This window comes from Lithobates pipiens, unplaced genomic scaffold, assembly GCF_037356315.1.
Source record: "Lithobates pipiens isolate NorthernLeopardFrog02 unplaced genomic scaffold, aLitPip1_a1.2 Scaffold_1, whole genome shotgun sequence".
Classification (NCBI taxonomy): domain Eukaryota; kingdom Metazoa; phylum Chordata; class Amphibia; order Anura; family Ranidae; genus Lithobates; species Lithobates pipiens.
Genome location: NW_027507685.1, coordinates 191,649,526 through 191,674,219, shown reverse-complemented (window position 1 = coordinate 191,674,219; position 24,694 = coordinate 191,649,526). Strand labels below are relative to the sequence as shown.

General features: G+C 43.6%; 1 protein-coding gene across 3 annotated transcripts in view; it reads left to right on the top strand.

Moving 5' to 3' along the window:
* The first annotated feature begins 7,859 nt into the window (after nt 1–7,859).
* Nucleotides 7,860–24,694, top strand: part of PHF8 (PHD finger protein 8) — a 50,753-nt gene continuing 33,918 nt past the window's right edge. For 2 of the 3 annotated variants that reach the window (XR_013274312.1, XM_077479231.1), the window contains exons 1-8: nt 7,860–8,097; nt 10,665–10,902; nt 16,157–16,242; nt 18,320–18,443; nt 20,213–20,373; nt 20,648–20,789; nt 24,112–24,298; nt 24,506–24,668. Coding sequence is in view for 2 of the 3 variants with exons in the window: in XM_077479231.1 (XP_077335357.1) it covers nt 10,805–10,902; nt 16,157–16,242; nt 18,320–18,443; nt 20,213–20,373; nt 20,648–20,789; nt 24,112–24,298; nt 24,506–24,668 (961 nt within the window). In the remaining variant the exon portion in view is untranslated. The remainder of the gene's footprint in view (nt 8,098–10,664; nt 10,903–16,156; nt 16,243–18,319; nt 18,444–20,212; nt 20,374–20,647; nt 20,790–24,111; nt 24,299–24,505; nt 24,669–24,694) is intronic. The other variant, XM_077479237.1, reaches the window with a different exon arrangement.

Here is a 24,694-nt window from a genome sequence, read left to right as displayed (position 1 = left end):
GAGCCGCGCCGCGCAATAGGAAATCTCCGCGCTGTCACTGGGACCCGTGTGTGTCCCAGCAGACAGCGTGGCAGGGCAGGAAATGGCGTAGACTCCCACGGGAGTCTATGCCCAGAAGTGGATGAAAATACCTGTCTTTGACAGGTATCTCCACCCCCCTCCCCCCTGAAAGGTGTCAATTGTGACAATGGAGGGGGGGAGGGATCCGATCAGCGGAGGTTCCACTTTAGGGTGTAATCCCGCTTTAAGTTGGTGTCGGGGCTGGGCTCAGCCCTCCCTCCTCAGAGCTCAGGTTGCTCAGCTGTTGCCAGCCCTCATCACTCCAAAGTGACTCACCTGATCATATCCTGCTCGTCGGCCAGCTCTGCTGGCTACTTAAACTCCTTGGATCAGATCTCGTGTGCCTTTGCCTTGGTCAACATATCCAGACATTCTCTGCTGTGTTTTCCTGTTAGACTTTGCCTGACTGACTTCCCTTCTGGTTCCTGATTCAGTTTGCTGCTTTTGACTATACTGATCTGTTTTACTGGCTTGTTCTGACTACCCGCTCTGGTTACCAAACTCTGGCTATGTTTTGACCATGTTTTATTCTGTTTGTACTATTTTATTAAAGTGATTTTTTTTTTTTTACTGCACTTCTGTCTGTCTGATTCATGGTTCCTGACAGTTGGCTTCTTTCATAAAGATGGCCTGCTTGAATGGGCTTTAAAGCCCCTTAACATTGAGTGAAACAAACTTCAAAGGCATGGGTGGGTAGCATGAATCCACTCATGAAGTAGGAGGGGGGTCATCATAACTAATCTTCCATATGTGGGGATGCTTGGTCTCCAAACTTTGGGAGATTCCAGTTGAAGGCAAGTGAGCAGTGTAGGATGAGATCTGCCCTGGTGTCTTCGAGTGGCAGTGGGGAGATAGTGGTTTCAATTAGAACGTGGTGTCGCACCTGACCACAACAGCACTTGGACAGTCATAGGGAATGGCTGGGGGGGAATGAAACTGGAGAAACAAAAATAGAGACCTGCAAAAAAGCAGGCAAAAAGGGCATTCTAAGCTGCTGTTAAGCTGGCGTAAGCACTGAGAAACTCGACAAAAGAAATTCCAGAAAGCCTAGAATATCAGCATCAAGGGTAGACCTCCAGAAAAATTGGGAGTGCAACAAGGGTGTTCCATGGCTTCTGTAAGAGGCATTAGGAGTAAGTGAAGAGGTGGCAGCAATTTAAGCTGCTGAGACTGCCCTAGGTTTGGGACCATTCCATAGCTAGACTAGCTGGAGGATGTTGTTGGGCTATCATGTCATTGGCAGGGAGCAATTGCCATTGCTTGAAGAGCTGCAGACCTATTTCCACACTAGATAGGAACTGGGTGATCTGAGTGGAAGTTTTGCTCTCCCTGTCCCTGTAGCCATCTTAGTCAGACTGCAGGATCATCCACAATATGCAGAGCCGCTCAAGCATGCACAGTTGGCACTTGACTATGACCATGCACCCGGTTGTGAAGCCGCAAGCTATCACAGCCAGGTGTCCACAGTTGAGTAAACAAATATTTATTTATTTTTCTCCACAAGTAGAGCTCTTTTTAGTGGTATTTGATCACCTGTGTTTTTATTTGCACTATAAAAGACAGACAATTTAAAAAAAGAACATTATTTTTTACTTTCTGCTATAAAACATATCCAATAAACATTTTAAGAATCACATTTTTTCATCAATTTCAGCAAATTTGTATTCTGCTACATGTGTTTTGTTATAAAAAAATATCCCACTAGGCATATATTTGGTTTGCCCAAAAGTTAGTGTCCACAAACTATGGGATATGTTTATGGCATTTTTATTTGTAGCACCCTGGTGTTTAGTCAGGGAGCTCCTCACAAATGAACTTGCCAAGAGTAGTTATCTTGGTCAATTGATAGAGATCTATTGATTTCTCCCTAAGCTTGGCCTTATTGCACTTTTCTCTTCTACCACTATGTGGCTGGGTACCTGGTGGTACTAGGTACAAGAAGGGCAACCCAAGGACAGGTTATGGGTATGTGGGTGTTCCAGCCAATGGGCAGGCATTTTCTTTAATCCCTTGGCCTGCTGGGAGAGCCTTTTTTATATTTGGGTGAGGTCTGGTGATCTGTGCCACTCAGGACGGCTGGGTGGACGTGTCTGCCCTGGCCTGCTAGGCTGGCAATTGGGCCTATCCCAGGGGCATCTGGCTTCTAGGCTGTCTGAGGGCCTATCCAGAAGCAAGAGCAGCGCAGGTTTAGGATTGTGGCTGGAAGCCCAACCAAAAGTGATGTTTCTGCTGGCTGCAGAACTGTCAGTAGTTTGAGGTAGAAGGGAAGCTGTCACCACAAAGGGACTAATCTCCTTTACTAGGGACCACAGCAAGTAACTGAAGCAAGTAACAGAATCGTATCACCGAAGGGCACAGTGGAGAATCGGTTAATTTCAGGCGGTGATCAAGTCAGGGACCCAACCAGCGGAGGAGACTCTTGCGGAGCAGCCTTGTGTCCAGCCAGGGACCAAACCAGTTAGCAGGGGTGAAGCTTGAGGAGTATGTGGCATGCTAAGCTAAGGACCCAGCAGGGAAGTGTGGGTGACGCTTGAGGGGATACCACTGCAAACCTTGGAGATCAAGGGATTCATAGTAAGTGAATCAGTGGGTTCAGTTAGAGACCAGGAGCTTAGTATTGAACTACAAGTAGCAGTTGTAGTGGAGCTGGAAGAACTGTTTGCATTAGGGACTGTTACCATAGGAGACAGCAATCCTGCATGTGCAGAGGGTGGCGCCTTTCCCTGTACTGCTGTTCTCCTATTTAAGTCTTGGATCTGTCAATTGAGTTCTCAACTATATAAGGGTGTCCTGGCCCAAAACGTTTACCCCAAAATCTAAAAATTGTCAAAATAAATAAAATTTACATCCAAGAACTCTGGTGCCCAATGACTTTCACTATCTTTGCACTCACTATGCCTCACAACCTACCACCTATTGAAGGATATCGGTTATCTTTGGCCTTGGTCATCCTCATTTTACCAAAAAAAGTAAAAGACCTTGCTACATATTTAGCTAGTAATGGTGGCTATCAGTGATTTTTAGCGGTACTGTGACATTGTGGTGGAAAAATCTGACTTTTTTTTTTGTGACCAGTGCTAAAAAGCATGGTCACTGTACTTAATGACACTGGCAGGGAAGGGGTTAACATAGGGTTGCCACCTCATCCCTTTAAACACAAATGCATATTACGCAGGTTCTGTGGCTGATTACAAAGGTAATAAAAGTCACTTGGTGCCTTATCTGTATTAAATTAGCCTCAGAACCTGTGTAATTTGTATGTTTGGGTTTAAAGGGATGAGGTGGCAACCTTGTTAACACCAGGGGCAATCAAAGGGTTAAATGTGCTCCTAGGGAGTGCTTTCTAACTGGGGGGGTACTTTGACTGGGGAAGACAGATCTGTGTTCCTGCTTAGCAGAAACTCAAGATCTCAATCTTCTCTACCAGAATGACAACCTGCATTAATTACATAGGCTGACCACTGTTATGCCTCCCTCGAGAGATCACAGGCGGGCGGTGAACATTGGGCCTGCCAGACCCACTGATTGGCTCCTGCTGTTTCCAATCACAGTGGGATTAGGTCACTGGGGGAAGAAGCTGCAATGTTAGGGTTGCCACCTCTTCAAACCAAACCTGGCTGGACATGGCACGATTTTGCCATGATTGTTGCTTGACAAATAGTGGCAAAATCACACAATCGTGGAAGGCCTGTCACTCAAAAGGTTTTGCTTTGTGATTGGGGTGCCATTGAAAGTGAAGGGATCATGAGCATGTCCTGTGACAATTTGGGAATCCTGGAGAGAATTGTGGCAATAACGTCTGCAATGTGTAGGTGTGAATAGAGCCTGAGTGTCTTATGTGCAGAATGCAGGGGACGGGAGTGTGTAATGCATCTTAGGAGTCATGAGTACAAAACAAAGAGGTCAGGGGTATGTAACGCACAGTGTAGTGCTAAGACTGCAAAATTGCCACCCCCCCCCCCCCCAACGAGCAATACTCTCCCCTGTTACCCTTTCATCAAAAAAAAAACCCTCTCTCTCCTGCAAAAATTAGTAGTACCCCCTGTCTTCAGCACCGGTGTCTGGCTCTCAGGCAGAGGGAAACCTGGGCACGTTAAAAACTGGACAGGTGCCAACCCTATGCAACGCACAGGTATGTTTTGTGCAGCCGGGCTGCCCTCCCACAGTAAATGTGCACTGGGCAGTCCGGAAACTGGTTAAAAGTTTTAGAAGTTGCTGTCTTTTAATAAACACAAAAATGACTGGCGCTTATTTTTTTTTAATACACATAAGTGTAGCTTATAGACAATAGGCAGATAATTGCTGCAGGGGATCAGCATTTAGCAGTAACAAAACAAAAAAGAAACAAATTTTACCGTATATACTCGAGTATAAGCCGAGATTTTCAGCCTCTTTTTTGAGGCTGAAAGTGCCCCCCTCGGCTTATACTCGAGTCATCGCTGTCTGCCCGCTCGATCAGCGTGTCGAGCAGACAGACAGCGGCCATTCTATGATTCAAAAGCCGCGCCTCCGGCTCCGCCTTCGCCTGTGATAGGCGGAACACTGAATTTCCCAGCAGCCTGTGTTCCGCCTATCACGGACGTCGTATCATCCTCGTACTACGGACGAGGATGATACGACGTCCGTGATAGGCGGAACACAGGCTGCTGGGAAATTCAGTGTTCCGCCTATCACAGGCGAAGGAGGAGGCGCGGCTTTTGAATTTTACAATGGCCGCCGACGAAGAGGGCACGGGACGGAGGCAAGGCAAGGCACGGCACGGGACGGGACGGGACGGGACGGGACGAAGGCAAGGCACGACACGGGACGGAGGCTCGGGACAAAGGCTCGGGACACAGGTAGGCTGGACACACACACACACACACACACACACACACACACACACACACACACACACACACGGATGGAGACACACACACACGGATGGATGGATGGATGGAGACACACACACACACAGGGATGGATGGATACACACACACACAGGGATGGATGGAGACACACACACACAGGGATGGATGGATGGATGGATGGAGACACACACACACAGGGATGGATGGATGGATGGATGGAGACACACACACACAGGGATGGATGGATGGATGGACACACACACAGGGATGGATGGACGGACACACAGGGATGGACGGACACACAGGGATGGACGGACACACAGGGATGGACGGACACACACACAGGGATGGACAGGCATGTCTCACCCTCGGCTTATACACGAGTCAATAAGTTTGCCAGTTTTTTGGGGGGTAAATTGGGGGCCTCGGCTTATATTCGGGTCGGCCTATACTCGAGTATATACGGTACTTAAAATTGCATTTGTATATGGTGCACAATGCCTTAGTAAGCATGATGTCATTCAGTTAACTACTTCCCTACCACAGTACGTCATATGAGGTCATGGATTTTGTGAGGGGATAGCTGAATGATGCCTGCAGCTATAGGCATCATTCTTTGCAGCTGGCGATTCTGTGCATGATAAGAACTATCATAGCGGCAGTTCCACCACTTGATCATTCAATTGGTTTACCATCCAGTGCTTCTCCTGGCTCTGCCCTGCCATTGAGGGCCCGAAGAAAGAATCGTTTGGTGCTGGATGAAGACTATAGAGCTTTCCGGTGACCAAATGGTCACCAGTCATCTCTGACCGTCGGAGGTCCAGGCGTGACGTTATGATGTCATGCTTGGGTTCCCTGAATTAAACAAAGCAGTGATTGTGGCTGTCAGTATGCGATCGGTGAATTTTGTTTTTTGATCGCATGCTTTCCAGCCTGGAAGAGAGATGTGGGGTCTCATTGACCCCGCATCTCTCCATAAAGAGGTCCTGTCATAGATTCCTATTACAAGGGATGTTTACATAAAAAAAAAAAAGTGTGGAAAAATAAAATTAAGTAAAATAAATTTTAAAACGCCCCTGTCTGTGGTAGCTTGTGCTGAGAAATGAAAACGCATGTAAGTCCCGCCCACACATGTAAATGCCACTCAAACTACACATGTATTGCTGCATGTGTTAGAGCGTGTGCTACAATTCTAGCACTAGCCCTCCTCTGTAACCTGTGTAGCGGATGACATTTTGGACAAAATGTTGTACGCATGTAAATTTAGTTTTTGCCTCAGAACAGTAGGGGTTCTGAGGGTTAATTACGTAGGTTGGCTCTGACATCAGTCTGGCCGGGCTGTGTTGGAAGTACTGCCTGGACATGAGCAGTGATGAAACATGACAGGCCAGAACCAGGCCTGGTTGGATGTTTCGAGTATCAACCTTCTTGGAACCAATCAGTGGGAGCGCTGGGCCCCGCTGGGGAGTCTGGGAAGGGGTACTTAAGATGTGTGAGTCACGTGTTTAGGGAGAGGAGTTTGTGAGGCCCGGGTGGTGTGTTCTTGTTCCAGGACCGGGGTAGCCCTATGAGGGGTCCCGGTCACGGGGTGTTTGACATCCCACAACATGTTTGTTAGAGGCCCCTGACAGACCTGCATGGTGTGGGGTAGGGATCCGTCTGTTCCTGAGTCTCGGTACCCGCTGGTCCGAGGCGCAGTAACTGAGGGAGGATTCAAGGTGTGCTCTCGCCCTGGAGAGGCACCACAACTCATGGAAGTGATTGGGGGAGGACTCTTCGGAGGAGGGCCGGCAAGTGGCATCCTGGGAAGTGCCTGGTTACTGAGTTGGGAAGGACAATGACAAATTCACGTTTTTCCAGTACCATTGAGGAGATGGGAAACGTTCCAGGTACAGAGGAAAAAAAGTTCCTACTCACCCTTTGTTACAACTTGTATACGTTCATAGGATTGCTTCAAGTTTTGAGTCAATGTGTTGACTGCCATGATCTCTGGCTAGAGATCTGTTCAGCCTTGCAGTACCCAGCTGTGAGTGGCTACTCTCTGGGTGGAATTAGAGACTTTGCTAGACCCGCAGTTCAAGGTGCCTGAGTTCTTCACCCATGCCCTCTGTCCCCATGAGATACTGTGTTATTGGATGTTACTACTGCAAAATAAAACCTTTGAAAAAGGACTTTATCCATGCCAGTGTTCAAGTTGTTGGGTTTCAACCCTGGGAACCCCTAGACGTGGAAGAGCAGGCCAAGAGAAGGTAACTGTAAGCCCAATAAGTCAAGGGCGCCCAGCAAGGGTTGTGGCCGCTACACCTGTAAAAAAAAAAAGTTTTAAAGCGTCGTTTCTGGAGATGTTTAAGTACTGGAGGTTTTTAAATACTGAAGACTGGCGCCATTCCATGAGTGTGCACAATTTTAAAGTGTGACGTGTTGCGTATCTATTTCTCAGCGTAACCTCATCTTTCACATTATACAGAAAAATTGGGCTAACTTTACTGTTTTTTTTTTTTTTTTAATTCATGAAACTTTTTTTCTTTTTTTTTAAAGGAGTTTGAAATAATTGTGCAAATACTGTGCAAGATAAAAAGTTGCATCAACTGCCATTTTATTCCCTAGGGCAGTGATGGCAAACCTTGGTACCCCAGATGTTTTGGAACTACATTTCCCATGATGCTCCACTACACTGCAGAGTGCCAGAGCATCATGGGAAATGTAGTTCCAAAACATCTGGGGTGCCAAGGTTCGCCATCACTGCCCTAGGGTGTCTGCTAAAAAAAAAAAAAAAAACATCTATTATGTTTGGGGGTTCTGAGTCCTTTTCTAGCAAAAAAAAGATTATTTTTACATGAAGGATTGGCCCGGTATGGAAGTGGTTAAAAAAAAAAATGTTTTGCTAAATGTCTGGCACCAACAAAATGGCGCTTGTCATTTTCAAATAACTTTATTGTTCGCCCACAGTGTCGCCGGAGTGTGACGCTACACACTGGGCGGAGTTACCAAGGCTAATGGCGTCGGGAAGGCCTCAGACCTCTCAGCCACCGAACTCTCGGTTTTTGCGGACCCAGTCCGGGCTTTGCCGACCCTTTCTCATCCCCTGACCACCCGCACCTCCCTGGTTCATCTGGACTCATCTGCTCGGTATTCTTCGCGCGGACTCCGGCTGGCGTGCACGTGACGCGTCGGGCCTCGGGCTCAGGTAAAGCGCGCGGCCGGGCTCGTCACAAAGCCCTAGGCCTCCGTCCTGGGTAATTGATGTGGTTTAATGTCCCCCCCCCCCCCACACAGCCGTGCGGGCGTCTGAGGGCTCGTCCTTTGTGTGACCAGGCCGAGCTGTACGTATCCCGCCGGATAATAATAATAATGGGGCTTTGTGAGTTAGTTTAGTGATAAGTTCGTATGTGACAGACTGAGGTATGACTGAATATAAGGGGAGAGGGGTGGGCAGGGGAGGTCGAGGCCTGCTTCTAGGAAAGGCAATACAGCTGTAACCCCTAGCAACCAGCAATGTACAATAAAGGGGCAGCTGATGACACCAATTGCAGTGTGAAAACCTTCCCCACCCCCATATATGGATAACCTTTCTTCTATTGGATGATAAATTATCAGTACTTTAAATTTTCTTTTCTTTTTTGGGATTTTCTGTACCTCTAAAGCCTCATTCACGCAAAGTGTAGTCGGCTGCGTGCCCAAATCTCGCCATTTTTGGCACGCAAAATGTGCAAAAACCAATGTGTGTGTGCCACGCCATTTATTGTTAGCCGCTTCCATAGCGGGCCAATCTCGGCATTCCTCTCCTACATATAAAAAATCCTTCTCCCCTTAAAATTAAAAGTAAGCAGCTGCAGTGTTTGTAGCTACTGACTTTTTTATTATTTTTTTTTTTAAGTGAGAACCCCACATTGAACATCGTTTACATATGCAGGCGCAAGGACAGGGGTGCTTACAAATTAAATATTTTTTTTTTTTTCCTTTTTGTTTTATTTAGTAGGCAATATCATCTTTATGTAGCACCCACAATTTTTCTGCTGTTCCATTTTGGACAAAATACAAACCAGGCATTCTACTGTGGGTCACTTTTTATATGCCTGTTTTTTTGTCTACTTTTTGCCAGGTTTTCCCTTTTATATTTTTAATAAACCTGTGTTGGCTAATCATGTGACTTTTGCATATACTACTTCAGTGTTACTTATTTTGTTTTTCTCATCAGCCATGATGGACTAATGTCTGAAACGCGTAGGTGCTTTTACAGCTTTGTGCATGTAATTTAATAAAGGAATACTATTTTGGATGTCATCCTGCGAGCCGACCACCCCTTTACCTATAGGGGTTTATTTTTTATTTAAAGGGGTTGTAAAGGTTCGTGAAAAAACACTAGTCAGTGACCAAGCCCCCTGTTTTACTTACCTGAACCCTCAAACTTGACCCATGGGGACATGCTGTCTTTGCCCGGAGTTCTCCGCTCTTGATTGAAAAGATTGATGGCAACTCAGTTATTGGCTCACGCTGCTGTCAATCAAATCCAGGGGCGGGGGGCCGAAACCTACATTCAGCCTCTATGGGCGCTGAATGCTGGACTCAGGAGCGCGTCCGCAACATGCCGTTGGTACAGCAGCGCATTCACTTGACTTGCCTGTGTTTTTTTTTTTTTTTTTTTTTTTTTTTTTTTTTTTTTTTTGTGCCACATGGTTCTCAGGCTCTCGCTGATCGGTGGCAAAGATCAGTGCATTTCTTTGCCGGTCGGGAATGCGTGACAATGCAGGGGTTCTTTTCTGCATATACGTGTTTCACACATGCATGTCAGTGTGTATGAAAGAGCGTGTTTCTGCGCATGTTGAGAACACACAATGATGCCCATGTTCTGGTGTGCACCTAAGCGGTTCTGTGTGGGTCAGGAATTCACTCGATTATGCATACATTCCTGACCTGCACTTGTGTGAACATAAGTGAAGAGCATGGAATGCGAGAAGCGTAAAATGATTGCCTGAGGGCCAGTTCACCAGGTGTTGCATGCAGACAGCCCATGTAAGTGAGTGGTCATGCAGTGTCTGCTCATGCCATTTTGACCAGTGTGGGGTTGAGTGGCCCCAACCAGACCGCATGCATTCAGGGATGCTTCGCCCACACCCAGACGTGTCAGTTTTGGAGAAGCGTCTGTGGCGATGCAGCCACCGCGTCCTCATAGACTTAGGCTACTTTCACACTGAAAGTGCCTGAAGTTAGCTGTAAAGCTCTTTTAGCCCCTGCTTGCAGCCAAAGGGTTAAAAGTGCCCGTGTTGCGGCACTGCCAAAGCAATTTGCAGGCGCTTCAGCAGTGCTGCATATTAATTTCAATGGGCAAGGTATTTTGGGAGCAGTGTATACTCTGCAAAGATGCTACTTGCAGAATTTTTTTTTTTTTTAACCATCCCGCAAGCAGACCACCCAGCAGTGTGAAAGCACTCAAGCTTTCACACTGGGGAGGCATGAGAGGCACTATTTATTTAGATGAAAATTTAGTTTATTTTTGGGATAATAAATATTGTGGTGGTCCTGGGATTGTGGCAAATGTTCAAAACATGACTGAAAAATATATGGAGCACGAATGACTATTTGAATGCAAGCATGCTTTTTGTTTCATTGTGGAAATTGCTCTAAGTAAAATTTTATTGGGTAGTCTTTTTATTCTGTTGTAGTAATACTTCTTAAGGTGCAGCATAAAATACTTAGTTATTCACCTTTTCAAGATTCTAATTTTGCATATGTTTTTTCTTCCCCCCCCCTCAGGGTACCTGTATAATCAAGTATCAGTGACGTTTCAGACGTGTGTGGAAAGGCTCTCAGGAAGTACTTGTATTTACATTTTCAGGCCTATGGTGGTTTTACTGGTAACCTGGAAGTGAGGGATCGTTTTCTACAAGAACAAGATGGCATCTGTTCTAGTGTATTGCTTGTGTCGCCTTCCATACGATGTGACGAGATTCATGATTGAATGTGATGTTTGTCAAGACTGGTTCCATGGCACGTGAGTGACCTATTGCACAGTGATATTCCTTCTGTGTGTAGCAACCACCCCAGCATCCCATAATTACCCGAGCCCCCTCTTCATCCAGCGATGTCCACGAGTCCCTCGGTCGTCCGGGACTCTCCTTCCTGATTGGCTGAGACACAGCATTGGCACCGCCATTGGCTCCCACTGCTGTCAGTCAAAATCAGTTAGCCAATCTGGAAGGAGAGGAGCCGGGGCTGAACCACAGCTCAGTGTCTGAATGGACACACTGAGCTGCTGCTTACTGTGGGGGCACTCAACAGGAGGGAAGGGCAAGGAGCAGTGAAGAGGGACCAGAGAAGAGGAGGAGCCGGGCTGCTCTGTGCAAAACCACTACATAGAGTAGGTAAGTATTACATGTTTGTTGTTTTCTATGTATTACTTTTTTTAAATGAGGCTTTACAATCACTCTAATTATAAGTAAAAACAGACAGCTGAGCCACAGTTTCCCACCAAGACGAATTGTAACAACACAGCCGGATAGGACTGTATACACAATAGAGGTCGACCGATATGGGTTTTTCTCTGGCCGATGCCGATATTTAGAAATCATGGCGGCCGATAGCCGATATACGATGCCGATTTTTTTTTTTTTTTTTTTTTTTTTTTTTTTTTTTTTTTTTTTTTTTTTTTTTTGGGCCGATAGGTTAGACGATTTTATTTTATTTATTTATTTTTAATCCCCCTTGATCTAACACACCTTTCCCACTGGGGCGTTTTTTTAAGGCGCTTTTGGGCTAAAAATAGCGCATGTAAAGTGCCTGCAAAATGGCTCCCCTGCAGTCTGTGTGAAAGAGAGTGCTTTCACACTGAGGCGATGCACTGGCAGGATCTTAAAAAAAAAAAAGTCCTGCAAGCAGCACGTTTGGAGTGGTGTATACCGCTCCTCCACCACTCCTGCCCATTGATATGAATGGGCACCACTGCCGAAGCGCATGCAATGCGATTTGGCAGCGGTGCTTCATGGGCGCATTTAACCTCTTCCTTGGCCGCTAGCTGGGTTATATGTGCCCCACTAGCAGCCAAATGGCACCGCTAAAATGATGGTAAAGAGCCGCTAAAACTTGCGTTTTACCATCAACGCCTGCCCGCTCCAGTGTGAAAGCAGTCTTCATAAGTGATACAGAAAATTTCTTACATTTAAACATTTATTAAACAAAACAAACCTCCAATCAGTTTACTTGTATGTATGATCTAGATTTAAAAAAAAAAAACTATATATTAAATAAAAACGGGTAGTCAAAACTTTTGGACAAAAAAAAAAATGGGCTAACTTTACTGTTTTTATTTTATTTTTTAAATGGTGTATTTTTTTCCCCCAAAAAATGCATTTGAAAGACCTCTGTGCAAATGCCGTGTGACATAAAATATTGCAACAACCGCTATTTTATTCCCTAGGATCTCTGCTAAAAAAATATATATAATTTTTGGGGGGTCTAAGTGATTTTCTGGCAGAAAATACAGGATTTTTACTTGTAAGCAACAAGTGTCAGAAAAGATTGTCTTTAAATGGTTAAACTGAGAACTTCTACACAGAGATGACTTCATTCAAGTGTAAACATTGTATCATTTCGTTCTTTTCTTGGCAGTCTGCCCAGAGAGGAGGAAAGTGTTGCTATGACGACTCAGCAACTTACACTGACTTCTTACAGAAGTCATTTCAAAGTCCCTCTGTAGAATCAGCTTTTTATCAGCACAATCGGCCGATGCCGATTATTTAAAAAACGGGAAATATCGGCCGGCCGATATATCGGTCGACCTCTAATACACAATGCTTTGCTTCACGGTTGTGGCATTTTTAACTTGGCGTGCGGAATTTGACAGGCCGCACTGCCTGTCATACTCACCCATTGAGTTTTTAGTACGGCTGCAACACAACCTCAAGCCAAACACTTGGCTCACAGTTGTAGCGTGGTCCCGCAGTGTAATATTGCTGTTCAGCAACTTAAAGAGTAAACTAAAACACAAAAAAATAGGTGTTCAGGAGGCGGCAGTAGCGGCAGAATGCCTTCAGCCGCTGTTGCTCCTTTGAGAAAGTGATACACTGCAAATCACTCTTCAGGGTGCGGTAAGCAGTACTGCTCATTTTGAAAGGAGCAGTACGGTGGGATGTTCTGTATTCAAGACTGGCTAAATGGTGATTGGGGCCCAGTGGATTAAAAATTGTGGATATTGTTTGGGGGTGCACTTTATCCAAGACTTAAAAGGTTTGGATGCATATTGGAACATACTAATGATGTTTGACAGAACGAACTTCAAGGCTGATAATTAAAGTAATTCTAAAGTCTTGTAGTTTTTATAAAAAAGAAAAAAAAATACCTGCTCTATGCAGTAGTTTTGCACAGGGCAGCCTGGATCCTCCTCTTCATGGGTCCCTCTTCACTGATCAAGTGCCGCCACAGCAAGCAACTCGCTATTGGGGAACCTGATCCGAGCTGCAGCTCCGTATGTCCATTCAGACATAGAGGTGCGGTTCGGCTTCACCGCCTTCGATTGGCTAACTGACTTTGACAGCAGGGGGAGCCAATAGCGCCACTGCTGTGTCTCAGCCAATCAAGAGGGAGAGTCCTGGATGGCCAATAGACTAGTGGACATCGCTGGATAGAGATGGGGACAAAACCCCTTCTGCTTGGGTTTTGTCCCTCCCTGAAGAAGACCCTGGAGGTCGAAATGCATTGGGGTAGCATGGGTGCTATTTGTAGCTTTTGAAATATTGATGTATTTGTAAACTGTTCCTGTAACTATCTTTGTACCAAATGTTGCATATATCCTTTACCCATCGATATGCTGTACTAACATATACCAGAGTCCGTATTTTAAATTTATGACGGCGATTAAGCCTTTGAACTAATAAAAATAAATATATTTTTACAAATTTTATTTCTGCTTCTTGTCGCTGCCTGAAAACCCCAAGGGGAACCTGTCCTTTCATTCTTTTTAGAGATGGGGCTCGGATAAGTTTTTGGGGGGCTACTGCCCACAGAAGGCTTTTTATCTCCATGCATGGAGAAAAAAAACCTTCTGCCTTTACAACCCCTTTAACCACTTAACAACCGCCCATTGCGGATTAACGGCTTCAGGGCGGTTGTTTAACTCTGAGAGGCCGTTAATTAACGGCCTCCCAGAATTCTGCTCTCGCGCGCCCCCTGGGGACCCGACGGATCACGGTAAACGGCCGCTCGTCTCGGCCGTTTACCACGTGATCGCTCCGTCAAATGACGGAGTGATCACTTGAAAACAAACCGGCGTCCCCCTCTCTGTACAGATCGGTACAGCGGAGGGGAAAGAGATCGGTGTCGGCAGCGATGTGGGCTGCATCTGCAGTGCCCACATCGCTGCTCACCGAATTTAACCCCTCAATTCCCTGCCAATACTCTGCAGTACCCTCCCATTACTCTGCAGTACCCCCCAATACCCCTGCAATACCCTGCCATAAATTGCCATACCCAGCCATACTCGGTGATACCCTGCAATACCCAGCCATAGACGCCCCCACCCCTCACCGCCCTCCGGTGCTTCTACCAACTCGCCAGTACGATCAAAGCCAGAATCCTTTTTTTTTTATTTTTTTATTTCAGGCTTCCCAGTCTAGAGGTGAGATGTGGGGTCATATTGACCCCCAGATTTCACTGTAAAGAGGACCTGTCACCCCATATTCATATTACAAGGGATGTTTACATTCCTTGTAATAGGAATAAAAGTGATCAAATTTATTTTTGGGGAAAAAAATGTCAAACTAAAATAAAGTAAAATGAACAATAAAAAAAAAAAAAAAGTTTAAAGCGCCCCTGTCCCCATGTGCTCGCATGCAGAAGCGAACGCATACGTAAGCCCCGCCCACATATGAAAACGGTGTTCAAACCACACATGTAAGGTATCGCCGCGAACGTTGGAGCGAGAGCAATAATTCTAGATCTAGACCTCCTCTGCAACTCAAAACATGTAACCAGTAAAAAAAAATGTAAAGCGTCGCCTATGGGGATTTTTTAAGTAGCGACGTTTGGCGCCATTCCACGGGCATGTGCAATTTTGAAGAGTGACATGTTCGATATCTATTTACTCAGCATAACTTCATCTTTCACTTTATGCAAAAATTGGGCTAACTTTACTGTTTTTTTTTTTTTTGTTTTTTTTAAGCACAAAACTGTTTTTTCCCCCCAAAAAAACGCGTTCGAAAAATTGCTGCGCAAATACCGTGTGAGATAAAAATTTGCAAAGACCACCATTGTATTCTCCAGGGTCTTTGCTAAAAAAAAAATATATAATGTTTTGGGGTTCTCTGTAATTTTCTAGCAAATAAATGATGACTTTTACATGTAGGAGAGAACTGTCAGAATTGTCCGGGGTGCTCCAGAACGCCTGATGGCGCTCCCTGCATGTTGGGCCTCTGTATGTGGCCACACTGTGTAAAAGTCTCACACATGTGGTATCGCCGTACTCGGGAGTAATAGCAGAATGTGTTTTGGGGTGTAATTTGTGGTATGCATATGCTGTGTGTGAGAAATAACCTGATAATATGACAATTTTGTGGGGGGAAAAAAAATCTTGATTTTGCAAAGAATTGTGGGAAAAAATGACAACTTCAAAAAACTCATCATGCCTCTTACTAAATACCTTGGAATGTCTTCTTTCCAAAAAGGGGTCATTTGGGGGGTATTTGTACTTTTCTGGCATGTTAGGGTCTCAAGAATTGAAATGGGCCGTCAGTACTTCAGGTGTGATCAATTTTCAGATATTGGCACCATAGCTTGTGGACTCTATAACTTTCACAAAGACCAAATAATATCCACCAATTTGTACTTATTTTTACCAAAGAGATGTAGTAGTATAAATTTTGGCCAAAATGTATGAAGAAAAAATTACTAATCCTGCTAAATTTTATAACAGAAACGAAGAAAAATTCATTTTTTCACCGAATTTTCGGTCTTTTTTCTTTTATAGCACAAAAAATAAAAAACTGAGACGTGATTAAATACCACCAAAAGAAAGCTCTATTTGTGTGGAAAAAAAGGACAAAAATTTCATATAGGTTCAGTATTGCATGACTGAGTAATTGTCATTCAAAATGTGAGAGCACCAAAAGCTGAAAATTGGTCTGGTTATTAAGGGTGTTTAAGTGCCCAGTGGTTAAAACTTAATTTGACTGAGTATTGTTCTGTTGCATATGATATAATAGACTTTGTAGAATTGTTGTAAAACTCATGTATTGATCAGCTCCTTTCCTTTGCAGCTGTGTTGGTGTAGAGGAAGAAAAGGCATCAGAGATTGATCTGTATCATTGTCCCAACTGCCAGATAACGCATGGGCCATCTGTTAGTAAGTATTTTATGTTTAGTATTTAATGTTAAAATTTTTAAAGTATACATTGCAAGTAAAATGCAACGTCCACGTATAATGTCCAGGCCCCCCCCCCCCCCCCCTTCTACAAAAATCACTAGCTCTTACTATGTGCAAAAGGTACCTGTAAAGAAAAGTTGGTTTGTACTAGCCTAATCTTCCACTTGTGGTGCTTGGGTGAGGTTAACATCACACTCCTAGCGGCACTCAGAGCGGCCCAATTATCGCTCAAAGATGATCTTGTAATTATTGCAGTGTATTCACCAGCTCTGCCTTCTGCCTCAGTCTTCCGATAAAGGACACATCGAGCAGATCAATGCCAAACACAGGGGAAGGGTACCATTTTGCATTCTGCTTTGAAATACATCTGTCAATTTGTCTGAAATGTATAGGGGATGCCACTTCTGACAACTTTCTGAAAATTCTAGTTGCTTGGCTGAATTTACTGCTGCTGAGTCATGTGCCCAAAGCAAGAAGACAGCAAAGGAGTGTCAACACATCAGCATGACAGGCAGCTTTTTTTTTTTCCTCTTCTCACAAATGGAACTTTTGGTGGTATTTGATCACCTCTGCGGTTTTTATTTTTTGCCGCTATAAACAAAAAGCCACAATTTTGGAAATAAGAATATATTTCTTTCTGCGATAAATCGTATCCAATAAAATCATTTTAGCCCAATATGTATTCGGATACATATTTTTGGTAAAAAATTCCCAATAAGCATATATATATATATATATATATATATATATATATATATATATATATATATATATATATATATATATATATATATATATATATATATATATATATATATATATATATATATATATTTTTTTTTTTTTTTTTCTTTTTCTACTAGTAATGGCAGGAATCAGCGACTTAAAGCCGGACCGTGACATTGTGGTGGACAGTTCAGATACCTAACTGACATTTTTTTGGTGATCAGTGACAATTATACAGTGATTAGTGCTGAAAGTTATGTAAGCTCTACGAGCAGGGTCCTTCTGTATTGTAAATGTACTGTCCGTCTTTTTTATTGTAAAGTGCTGTGTAAACTGTTGGTGCTATATAAATCCTGTATAATACAGGCTGGGAAGAGGCTGACGTCAAAGGGTTAACTGTGTGCCTAGACTGTGCTTGCTCAATGTGGGGGAGATGTTTTGACTAAAGGAAGGCAAAGATCTGTTCTCCTACTTTGCAGAAACACAGGATCAGTGCCTTCTCTTGTTTACAGGCAGATTGTCGTGCTGTCTATGACCTGTGTAATCGGCGCGTGCCAGCGGACATAGTCTGCAATACCCACCGCTGGGTTTACATTTTGACCACATCGGGATTGAGTCACCGGTGCCGCACACCCCAGACCCAGAAGTGTAAGATCATGTTCTTGATCTGGCACTGAGTGGGTGCCCTGCCACAAGTGAATGTACGGTGGGTCCATAAGTGGTTAAAGTGTAGACAATTGCAAAAAGCACTATGTCAAGGCATTATTTTACAGTTAAAGTGGGAGTCCACCGGGACTCCGCGTTTTTAATTTTTTTTTTTAAAGCCAGCAGCTACAAATACAGCAGCTGCTGACTTTTGAAATAGTGACACTTACGTGTCCAGCGCGCCCGCGATGTCGGCACCCGAAGCCGATCTGTAGATCGTATCTCGGGTGCTGCCGCTGCCATCTTGGGTATGGGAATCAGGAAATGGAGCCTTTCGGCTTCATTTCCCGGTTCCCTACTGCGCATGCGCGAGCCGCGCTGCGCAATAAGGACTGTCCCCGCTGCCTCTGGGATCTGTGTGTTTTCCCAGCAGGCAGCGGGGCACTTGCGGGAAGGGGCGGGCACTTGCGGAAAGGGGCGTAATATACGCCCCTTTCCGCAGAGAGCTATCCCGGAAGTGGGTACAGATACCTGTACTGTACAGGTATCTGCACCCCCCTCCCCCCTGAAAGGTGCCAATTGTGGCGCCGGAGGGGGGGTTCCGATGAGCGGAAGGTCCACTTTAGGGTGGACCTCCGCTTTAAGATTTTTCTCATGATTTTTTATTTTTATTTTTTCTCCTTAGTGAAACGTCGACGGGGGTATCCCAAGCAAGATCTCGCCAAGCAAGATTCCAAGGATGTGGGGAAACCAGTGCAGACGGGCACTGCCAGTTTCATAAAAGAACTAAGAAGTCGAAATTTCCCCAGGTAACTAGAGCATTTGTTTGATTTCTTCACATTATTTCAGAGGTTAAAAACTTGAACATTTTCATTACAGAAAAATATCAATAGAAAATACAGAGACATACAAAGTTATTAGGATCGAGCCATTCAAAACAACTGATGCCAAAGTTCTCACATGTCACAACAATGTATTTGAGAAAACTGTACCTCAAAAGTTGATGAGCACCTTTTTTTTTTTTTAATTTTTTTTTCTTGTTTATTTTTATGGGATTAATCGTAAACCTCAAACTCAGTAAACAGTACCTGAAACAACAAAACAAAGAATATCCCACCCTGTCTCACTACTATGTGTGCTAATTTTCCTCAATACACCATCCAAAAAAACACCATCCCGTAACCTTACAAGCATCAACTTCCCCTTCTAGTGTTCAGTAGAGTTGACCCAGCAAAAACCAAACCTTCCTAAACTTTTTTTGGAGCTCTTCTGGCTTCATGGAGCGGGATGTCCAGATTGACCAATTTCAACCACATTCCCACTGTGAGATATTAAACATGGATACAGCCCCTCGCAATAAGTTTACGGGCATAAAAGAAAAGTCATCTAAGAAACCATTTTGTAGCCGCAACCATCTCCATCTTCAATAACCCCCTGAAACATAATAAAGGTTTACAGACGTCGGAGAGGCCGAACTTATCGGCAATGAACTTCGTCACCTGTGATCGCAGGTGTCTAACTTTAGAATATCCCCATACCATGTGGAGAAAGATACCTTCGCTCTACTGGCATTTATGACATACAGGAGAGTCTCGTTTATGCATACGGAATAAGTGAGTCGGAGTATAATACATCTGGTGCAGTTATCTTAACTGAATCATCCTAACTCCACTTTAGCTCTCCCATCCAACTGTATATCCCCAGGACCCAAAGCTGCATAAAATCTGAAGACCAATTTAGTGGGATCCGGGTCTAGCAAGAGTGCCTCCATATGAGTGTTATGCAGCTGAACTATCCCCCTCCCAAACTGGGCTACTGCAGCAAGGCTGCATGGCTTTTGCAAGTTCCTCAATGTATCCTGTTATGTAAATTCACTTGCAGTACGAAAGCTGTGGCTGCCTTTCTTTTTAGTGTTCCTGTTTAAAAGTACTGTGCCAGTAGAGCACTTTTTTTCTGCTGTTCCTGGAAGATATTTCCATGAAGTGTTGGAGGCTCCAGCCTAACCCCACAGCTCCCCCTCCCCAGCCCTGACATCGCCTGTGTTCTGGACAGAGCCTGGGGAAACCTTGCGTGATTTTCATGGACAGCCTGTGCAGTTCACTTGAAGCTTTTGGCTATACATACTCTATAAAATCTTCCAATTGGAACTACATACTTCAGTGAAGTTAATTCTGATTGTTCTATATTCTGATTAGCTTGTGCCGAGACGTTATTCTGCACTTAAAGCATGGTATTGCCTATATAATTTTTTATTTATTTTTTCCTGCAAGTATTTAGATTTCCAATACATTTAGGTCCCTTTAAAGTGTGCAGTTTGTATGGCATTGGAACGTATTTTGTTTAGAATAAATTTCATTTTTAATATGATTGTTTTTTGGTTATCTTTCAACCTGGACAGCCAGTCAGAAATTAGCAAATTACATTTATGTGCTCTACCATGACCATGGGAACCTATTGGGGGGGGGGGGGGCCCGCTGGGGAGAGAATATTGCCAGTGGTAGTGCTAAAACATTAATAAAGAGATTAATTGCAGTGTAATGCCTTCCCTCTAATTTCATGCCCGACTTCTGACTTCCAGCGCAGATGAGGTGATCTTGAAACCACAGGGAGCTCAGCTGACCGTTGAGTATTTAGAAGAGAACAGCTTCAGTGTTCCCATCCTGGTTGTAAAGAAGGATGGGCTTGGGATGACCCTTCCTCCTGCTTCCTTCACAGTAAATGATGTTGAATATTATGTGGGTAAGTTGAGCATGCTTCTAAATTTGTAATTGTATGAAACTTTTGATGCCCCCCAAAAAAAATGTTTTAGGTAGTAGAACGTGTGCAGACACTATGCTGGAATTCAATGGCTATTTCAGTGTGTTAACTATAGGCAGCATATGGATGCTGCAGGAAAGTATCCCATGATCTTATGTTTGCAGTGCTCAAAGTATTTGCATTGACTCCTCTGTAATGAAAATTCTCCTTCATGTTTGTATGTGTGTACTATTAATATATATTTTTTTTCATATAGGAGGGGAGAAGGAGATTGATGTGATTGATGTGGTTAGACAAGCAGACTTGAAGATGAAGTTGAAGGATTTTGTGAAATATTACAACAGCCCCAAGAGAGAGAAAGTTCTCAACGTGATCAGTTTGGAGTTTTCTGAGACAAGGTGTTTAATCTGTCAAGTTAATGAGGTGAAGGCTAAGTTCACCTTCTTCCTTTTTTTTTTTTTTTCTCTAAACGTCGGGCCCCCCCTATGTACCACTATAGCATTAATGTACTTATTGGAAAAATAAACCAGCTTTTGATTTTATTCTATACAGGTTTACCTCACTGTCTTCATAGCTGTTTAAAAAAAAAAAAACTACTCCATTACTTCTGCCTACTTCCTGGACAGACATGACAGGAAGGAGTTAACCAGCTGAGGGTAGATGATGCAGAGTGTGATAATGAGATCAGCTGGTCAACTCCTTCCTGTGTCATGACCTAAAGTCTGACCAGGAAGTAAGGCAGAAGTAATGGAGCAGGGTTTTTAACCACTTGCTTACTGGGTGCTTACCGCCAACTGAATTTAAAGAAAAAAAATTATATTATTCTCCTTCAGTGATGTACGCTGATGAGGCGGCACTGGTGGGCACTAAAGTGGCACTGATAGCTAGCAGTGATGGGCACTGATCACCACTAGTAGGTTACACTGATAGGCAGCACTGCTAGGTGGCACTGATGAGGCATTGATAGGTGGCACTGGTGGGCACTGCATGCACTGACAGGTGGTACTGATTGGCACAGATGAGGCAGATGTGCCTCCTTCCTCTTTGGAACCGATGTCCCTTGCACATAAGCTGGTGATCGGCTTTTTTTTTTTCTCCTCAAGCTGTTAGTGTGAGGAGAAAAAGAAAGATTACCAAGCTTTTGTTTACATACGTGATCAGCTGTCTTTGAAAGACAGCTGATCACATGGTAAGGGGCTTGGACCGGCCCCTTACTTGGATCTGTGATCACCCGAGACTCGATGATCACAGCGCGCTGGGGGTGTGCAAAGGGGAGGCGGTCTTCTATAGCGCGAACACAAAGTGGTCAAACAGCTATGAAGAGAGTGAGGCAATCGTGTGTAGAATAAATGGACAGCTGTTTTATTTTTGCAAAAGAAGTACATTAAAGAGGTTGTAAACTCTGAAAAAAGAAGAAAAACACCTGTAAGACAAAGGCATAATGAGCTAGTATGCATTGCATACTAGCTCATTATGAAATACCTTAGAACGCAGCTGTTCCAGCGATGCTCGCACACCGCTGAGACCGATGACGCTTTCCCTGGAGAATCATCTGGGTTCGCGGGCTCCAGCGCTATCATTGGTCGGAGCCATGACTGTTCACGGCATGGGCTTGGAAGTAACGGCACCCGTGGTCATTCCTTCAGAGCGCATGCACCAGCGATGTCACTGGCTGCATGTAATGTAAATAACTCCAAAACGGTACACATTTAGGACATATTTTCACTACCTTAATGGGTAAATGTCGGCAGATGAATTTTTCTTCCTCTTTAATGCTATATTGGTATAGGGGGGCTGGAATTTAGAAAAAAGGTCAACAAAGGTGAACTTGGGCTTTTTTTTTTTTTTTTTTTTTTTTTTTTTTTGTGGCACTTTTTCTCTTCCAAAAAATATGAAATCAGCCTGTAAAAGAGCTCTTTACTTTATCACTGCCAAGGAATCTTCTATGTCTGAATTTATGGGTGTGTCAGAAGTCTGGTCCCCTTCTGCTTTCCATAATCACAATAGGACATATTAGTGATGAATGGGACCAGACACCCAAAACACCCCGAACTGTGTTTAGAATCCGTAACTTCTTTGTTGTTTTTAACAAATAAAATTAACTTAACTTTACATGGAACGGCAAGTTAAACATTTTGGTAAATGATAATGGTTTTAGGTCTTTTGTTTGTTTGTTTGTTTTTTTAAACACATTTTTATTTTATTGTTTTATCCTATTTATGTAAACCATTTATTCAAATACAAATTAAGAGGGTGCACCCATGACATGGCCTGCAGCTGCAGGCATCATTCAGATATCTTCACTGAAAGTCAAAAGTGCTTGGGCTGGAAGTGGTTAAAGGTCAAGGAATTTTACAAAACCACTTGAAAAACAATAACAAGCTACAAAATAAGACCAAGGCACATCTCGGCAAAGTTAGTATACACTAACTACTAGGTCAACTGGTAATCACTTAAAGAACACATTCAACTTGGAACCACAGTATATAATTATGGATGTCAAACACAGTTTTTGGCAAATTCTCTGAACATTTCAAGATGGCAAGGCGAGAGAACAGCTGTAACGACTGAACCTGTAAAGAAGAAAGTACAGAAAAAGCGAACAGGAACTGGCAAACAGGAAGAATATGAAAAAAAAAAGTGGGGGCAAAAGAGGGGGAGGGGTAAGAAAGCACTCTTGACCAGATCATTCCACAGGAAGGATGCTCTATTTATTGACTGTGAAGCCAGCAGCGTCTGGTGCCTATAGAAAAAAAAATAGGGAGTCCCAGATCTCCCAATATTGGTCTTCTTGCTCCTTCAAAGTCATGGTAAGATTCTCCATAACTTGAATGTCTGTGATTCTTGTTTTCCAATGAGAAATTGTAAGGGCACTCATACTTTTCCACAAGGCTGGAATACAGGCCCTGGCTGCTGTAAGCAAATGTCTCAAAGGGTTCTTAATTTTTTTGTTAGACATAGGGGTGTCATTTAATAGGTAGGCAGCCAGGTTCCTACTGAGTGAAACTCTGGTCAGGCTGAATCTACTTAACCTGGGAGAGTGTTCTAATCACTCTCCACTATGTCCAAAACTATATAAAAAAAAAGTTTCGCCTTTAGTTATACTTGAACTTTCAGGGTGACTTTTCTATAGTTGTTACTCCATAAAGCCCAGTCTGAATCCAACAGTCTGGAAGAGGGATTTGGTACTCTTCGGGCTCAATCAGCTGTGTCTGGTGTTTTTTATTTTTTTATTTTTTTTTTTTTTTCCCTCATTTTGAGCTTGAGCTAATGAATTGTAAACGTTTTTTCACATAGGTAAAATTTTTTAGCTTTGTGAATTTAAAGGGATTTGTGTGTGTGGGTTTTTTTTTTTTTTGATTCTAAATATGAAAATGCTATACATTAAGGCTCATTAAACAAATATGTGAATCAAATGCATTTTTAATCGCATCTGATTCACATAACGTGAACTAGACCAGCTTCCAATGGAACCCGTTCACACATGTCCGGGGACAGTTGCGGTCCGTTTTAAGAGTCCTGTCCGATTTTGGGTCCAGTTCAGGTGCAAATTCAAGTACAAATTTGCACCTGAATTGGTGAACAAAACCACTCCAGACTGCAAACCACAGCCAGACGTGTGAACTTGGCCTAAGGTTAACCTGTAATTGTTTTGTAGTATTCTGTACTATTGTACAATTGTGCTTGGGAATGTAATCTTTTCTGCATTTTCATTAACAGGTTGTCAAATCTTGTTGAAACGCCAAAGATTGTACGCAAACTATCCTGGGTGGAAAATCTGTGGCCTGAGCAAAGTGTGTTTGAAAGACCAAACGTGCAGAAGTACTGTTTGATGGGGGTCAAGGACAGCTATACAGATTTCCATATAGATTTTGGAGGAACATCAGTCTGGTATCATGTTTTAAAGGTATACATTGGAAGATGCTAGCATTGTACTAGCTCTATTGTATATGTAGCATGTGAATGAATGAATAAAATACTTGTATAGCGTACAGTGTGAAGCTAAGTACTACACTGCTACAATACACGGGCTGTAGCTTCACAATTTCAATTTCTACACTGCTACAATACACAGGCTATAGCATTCACAATTTAAATTTTGATTTTGTGCTAGGGAGAGAAGATCTTCTACCTGATACAGCCTACAAAGACCAACCTGGCCTTGTTTGAGTGCTGGAGCAGCTCTTCTAACCAGAATGAAATGTTTTTTGGAGATCAGGTGGACAAGTGTTACCGGTGTCCTGTAAAGCAGGGTCAGACTCTCTTCATCCCTACAGGTAACTAATATATTAATGATATATGA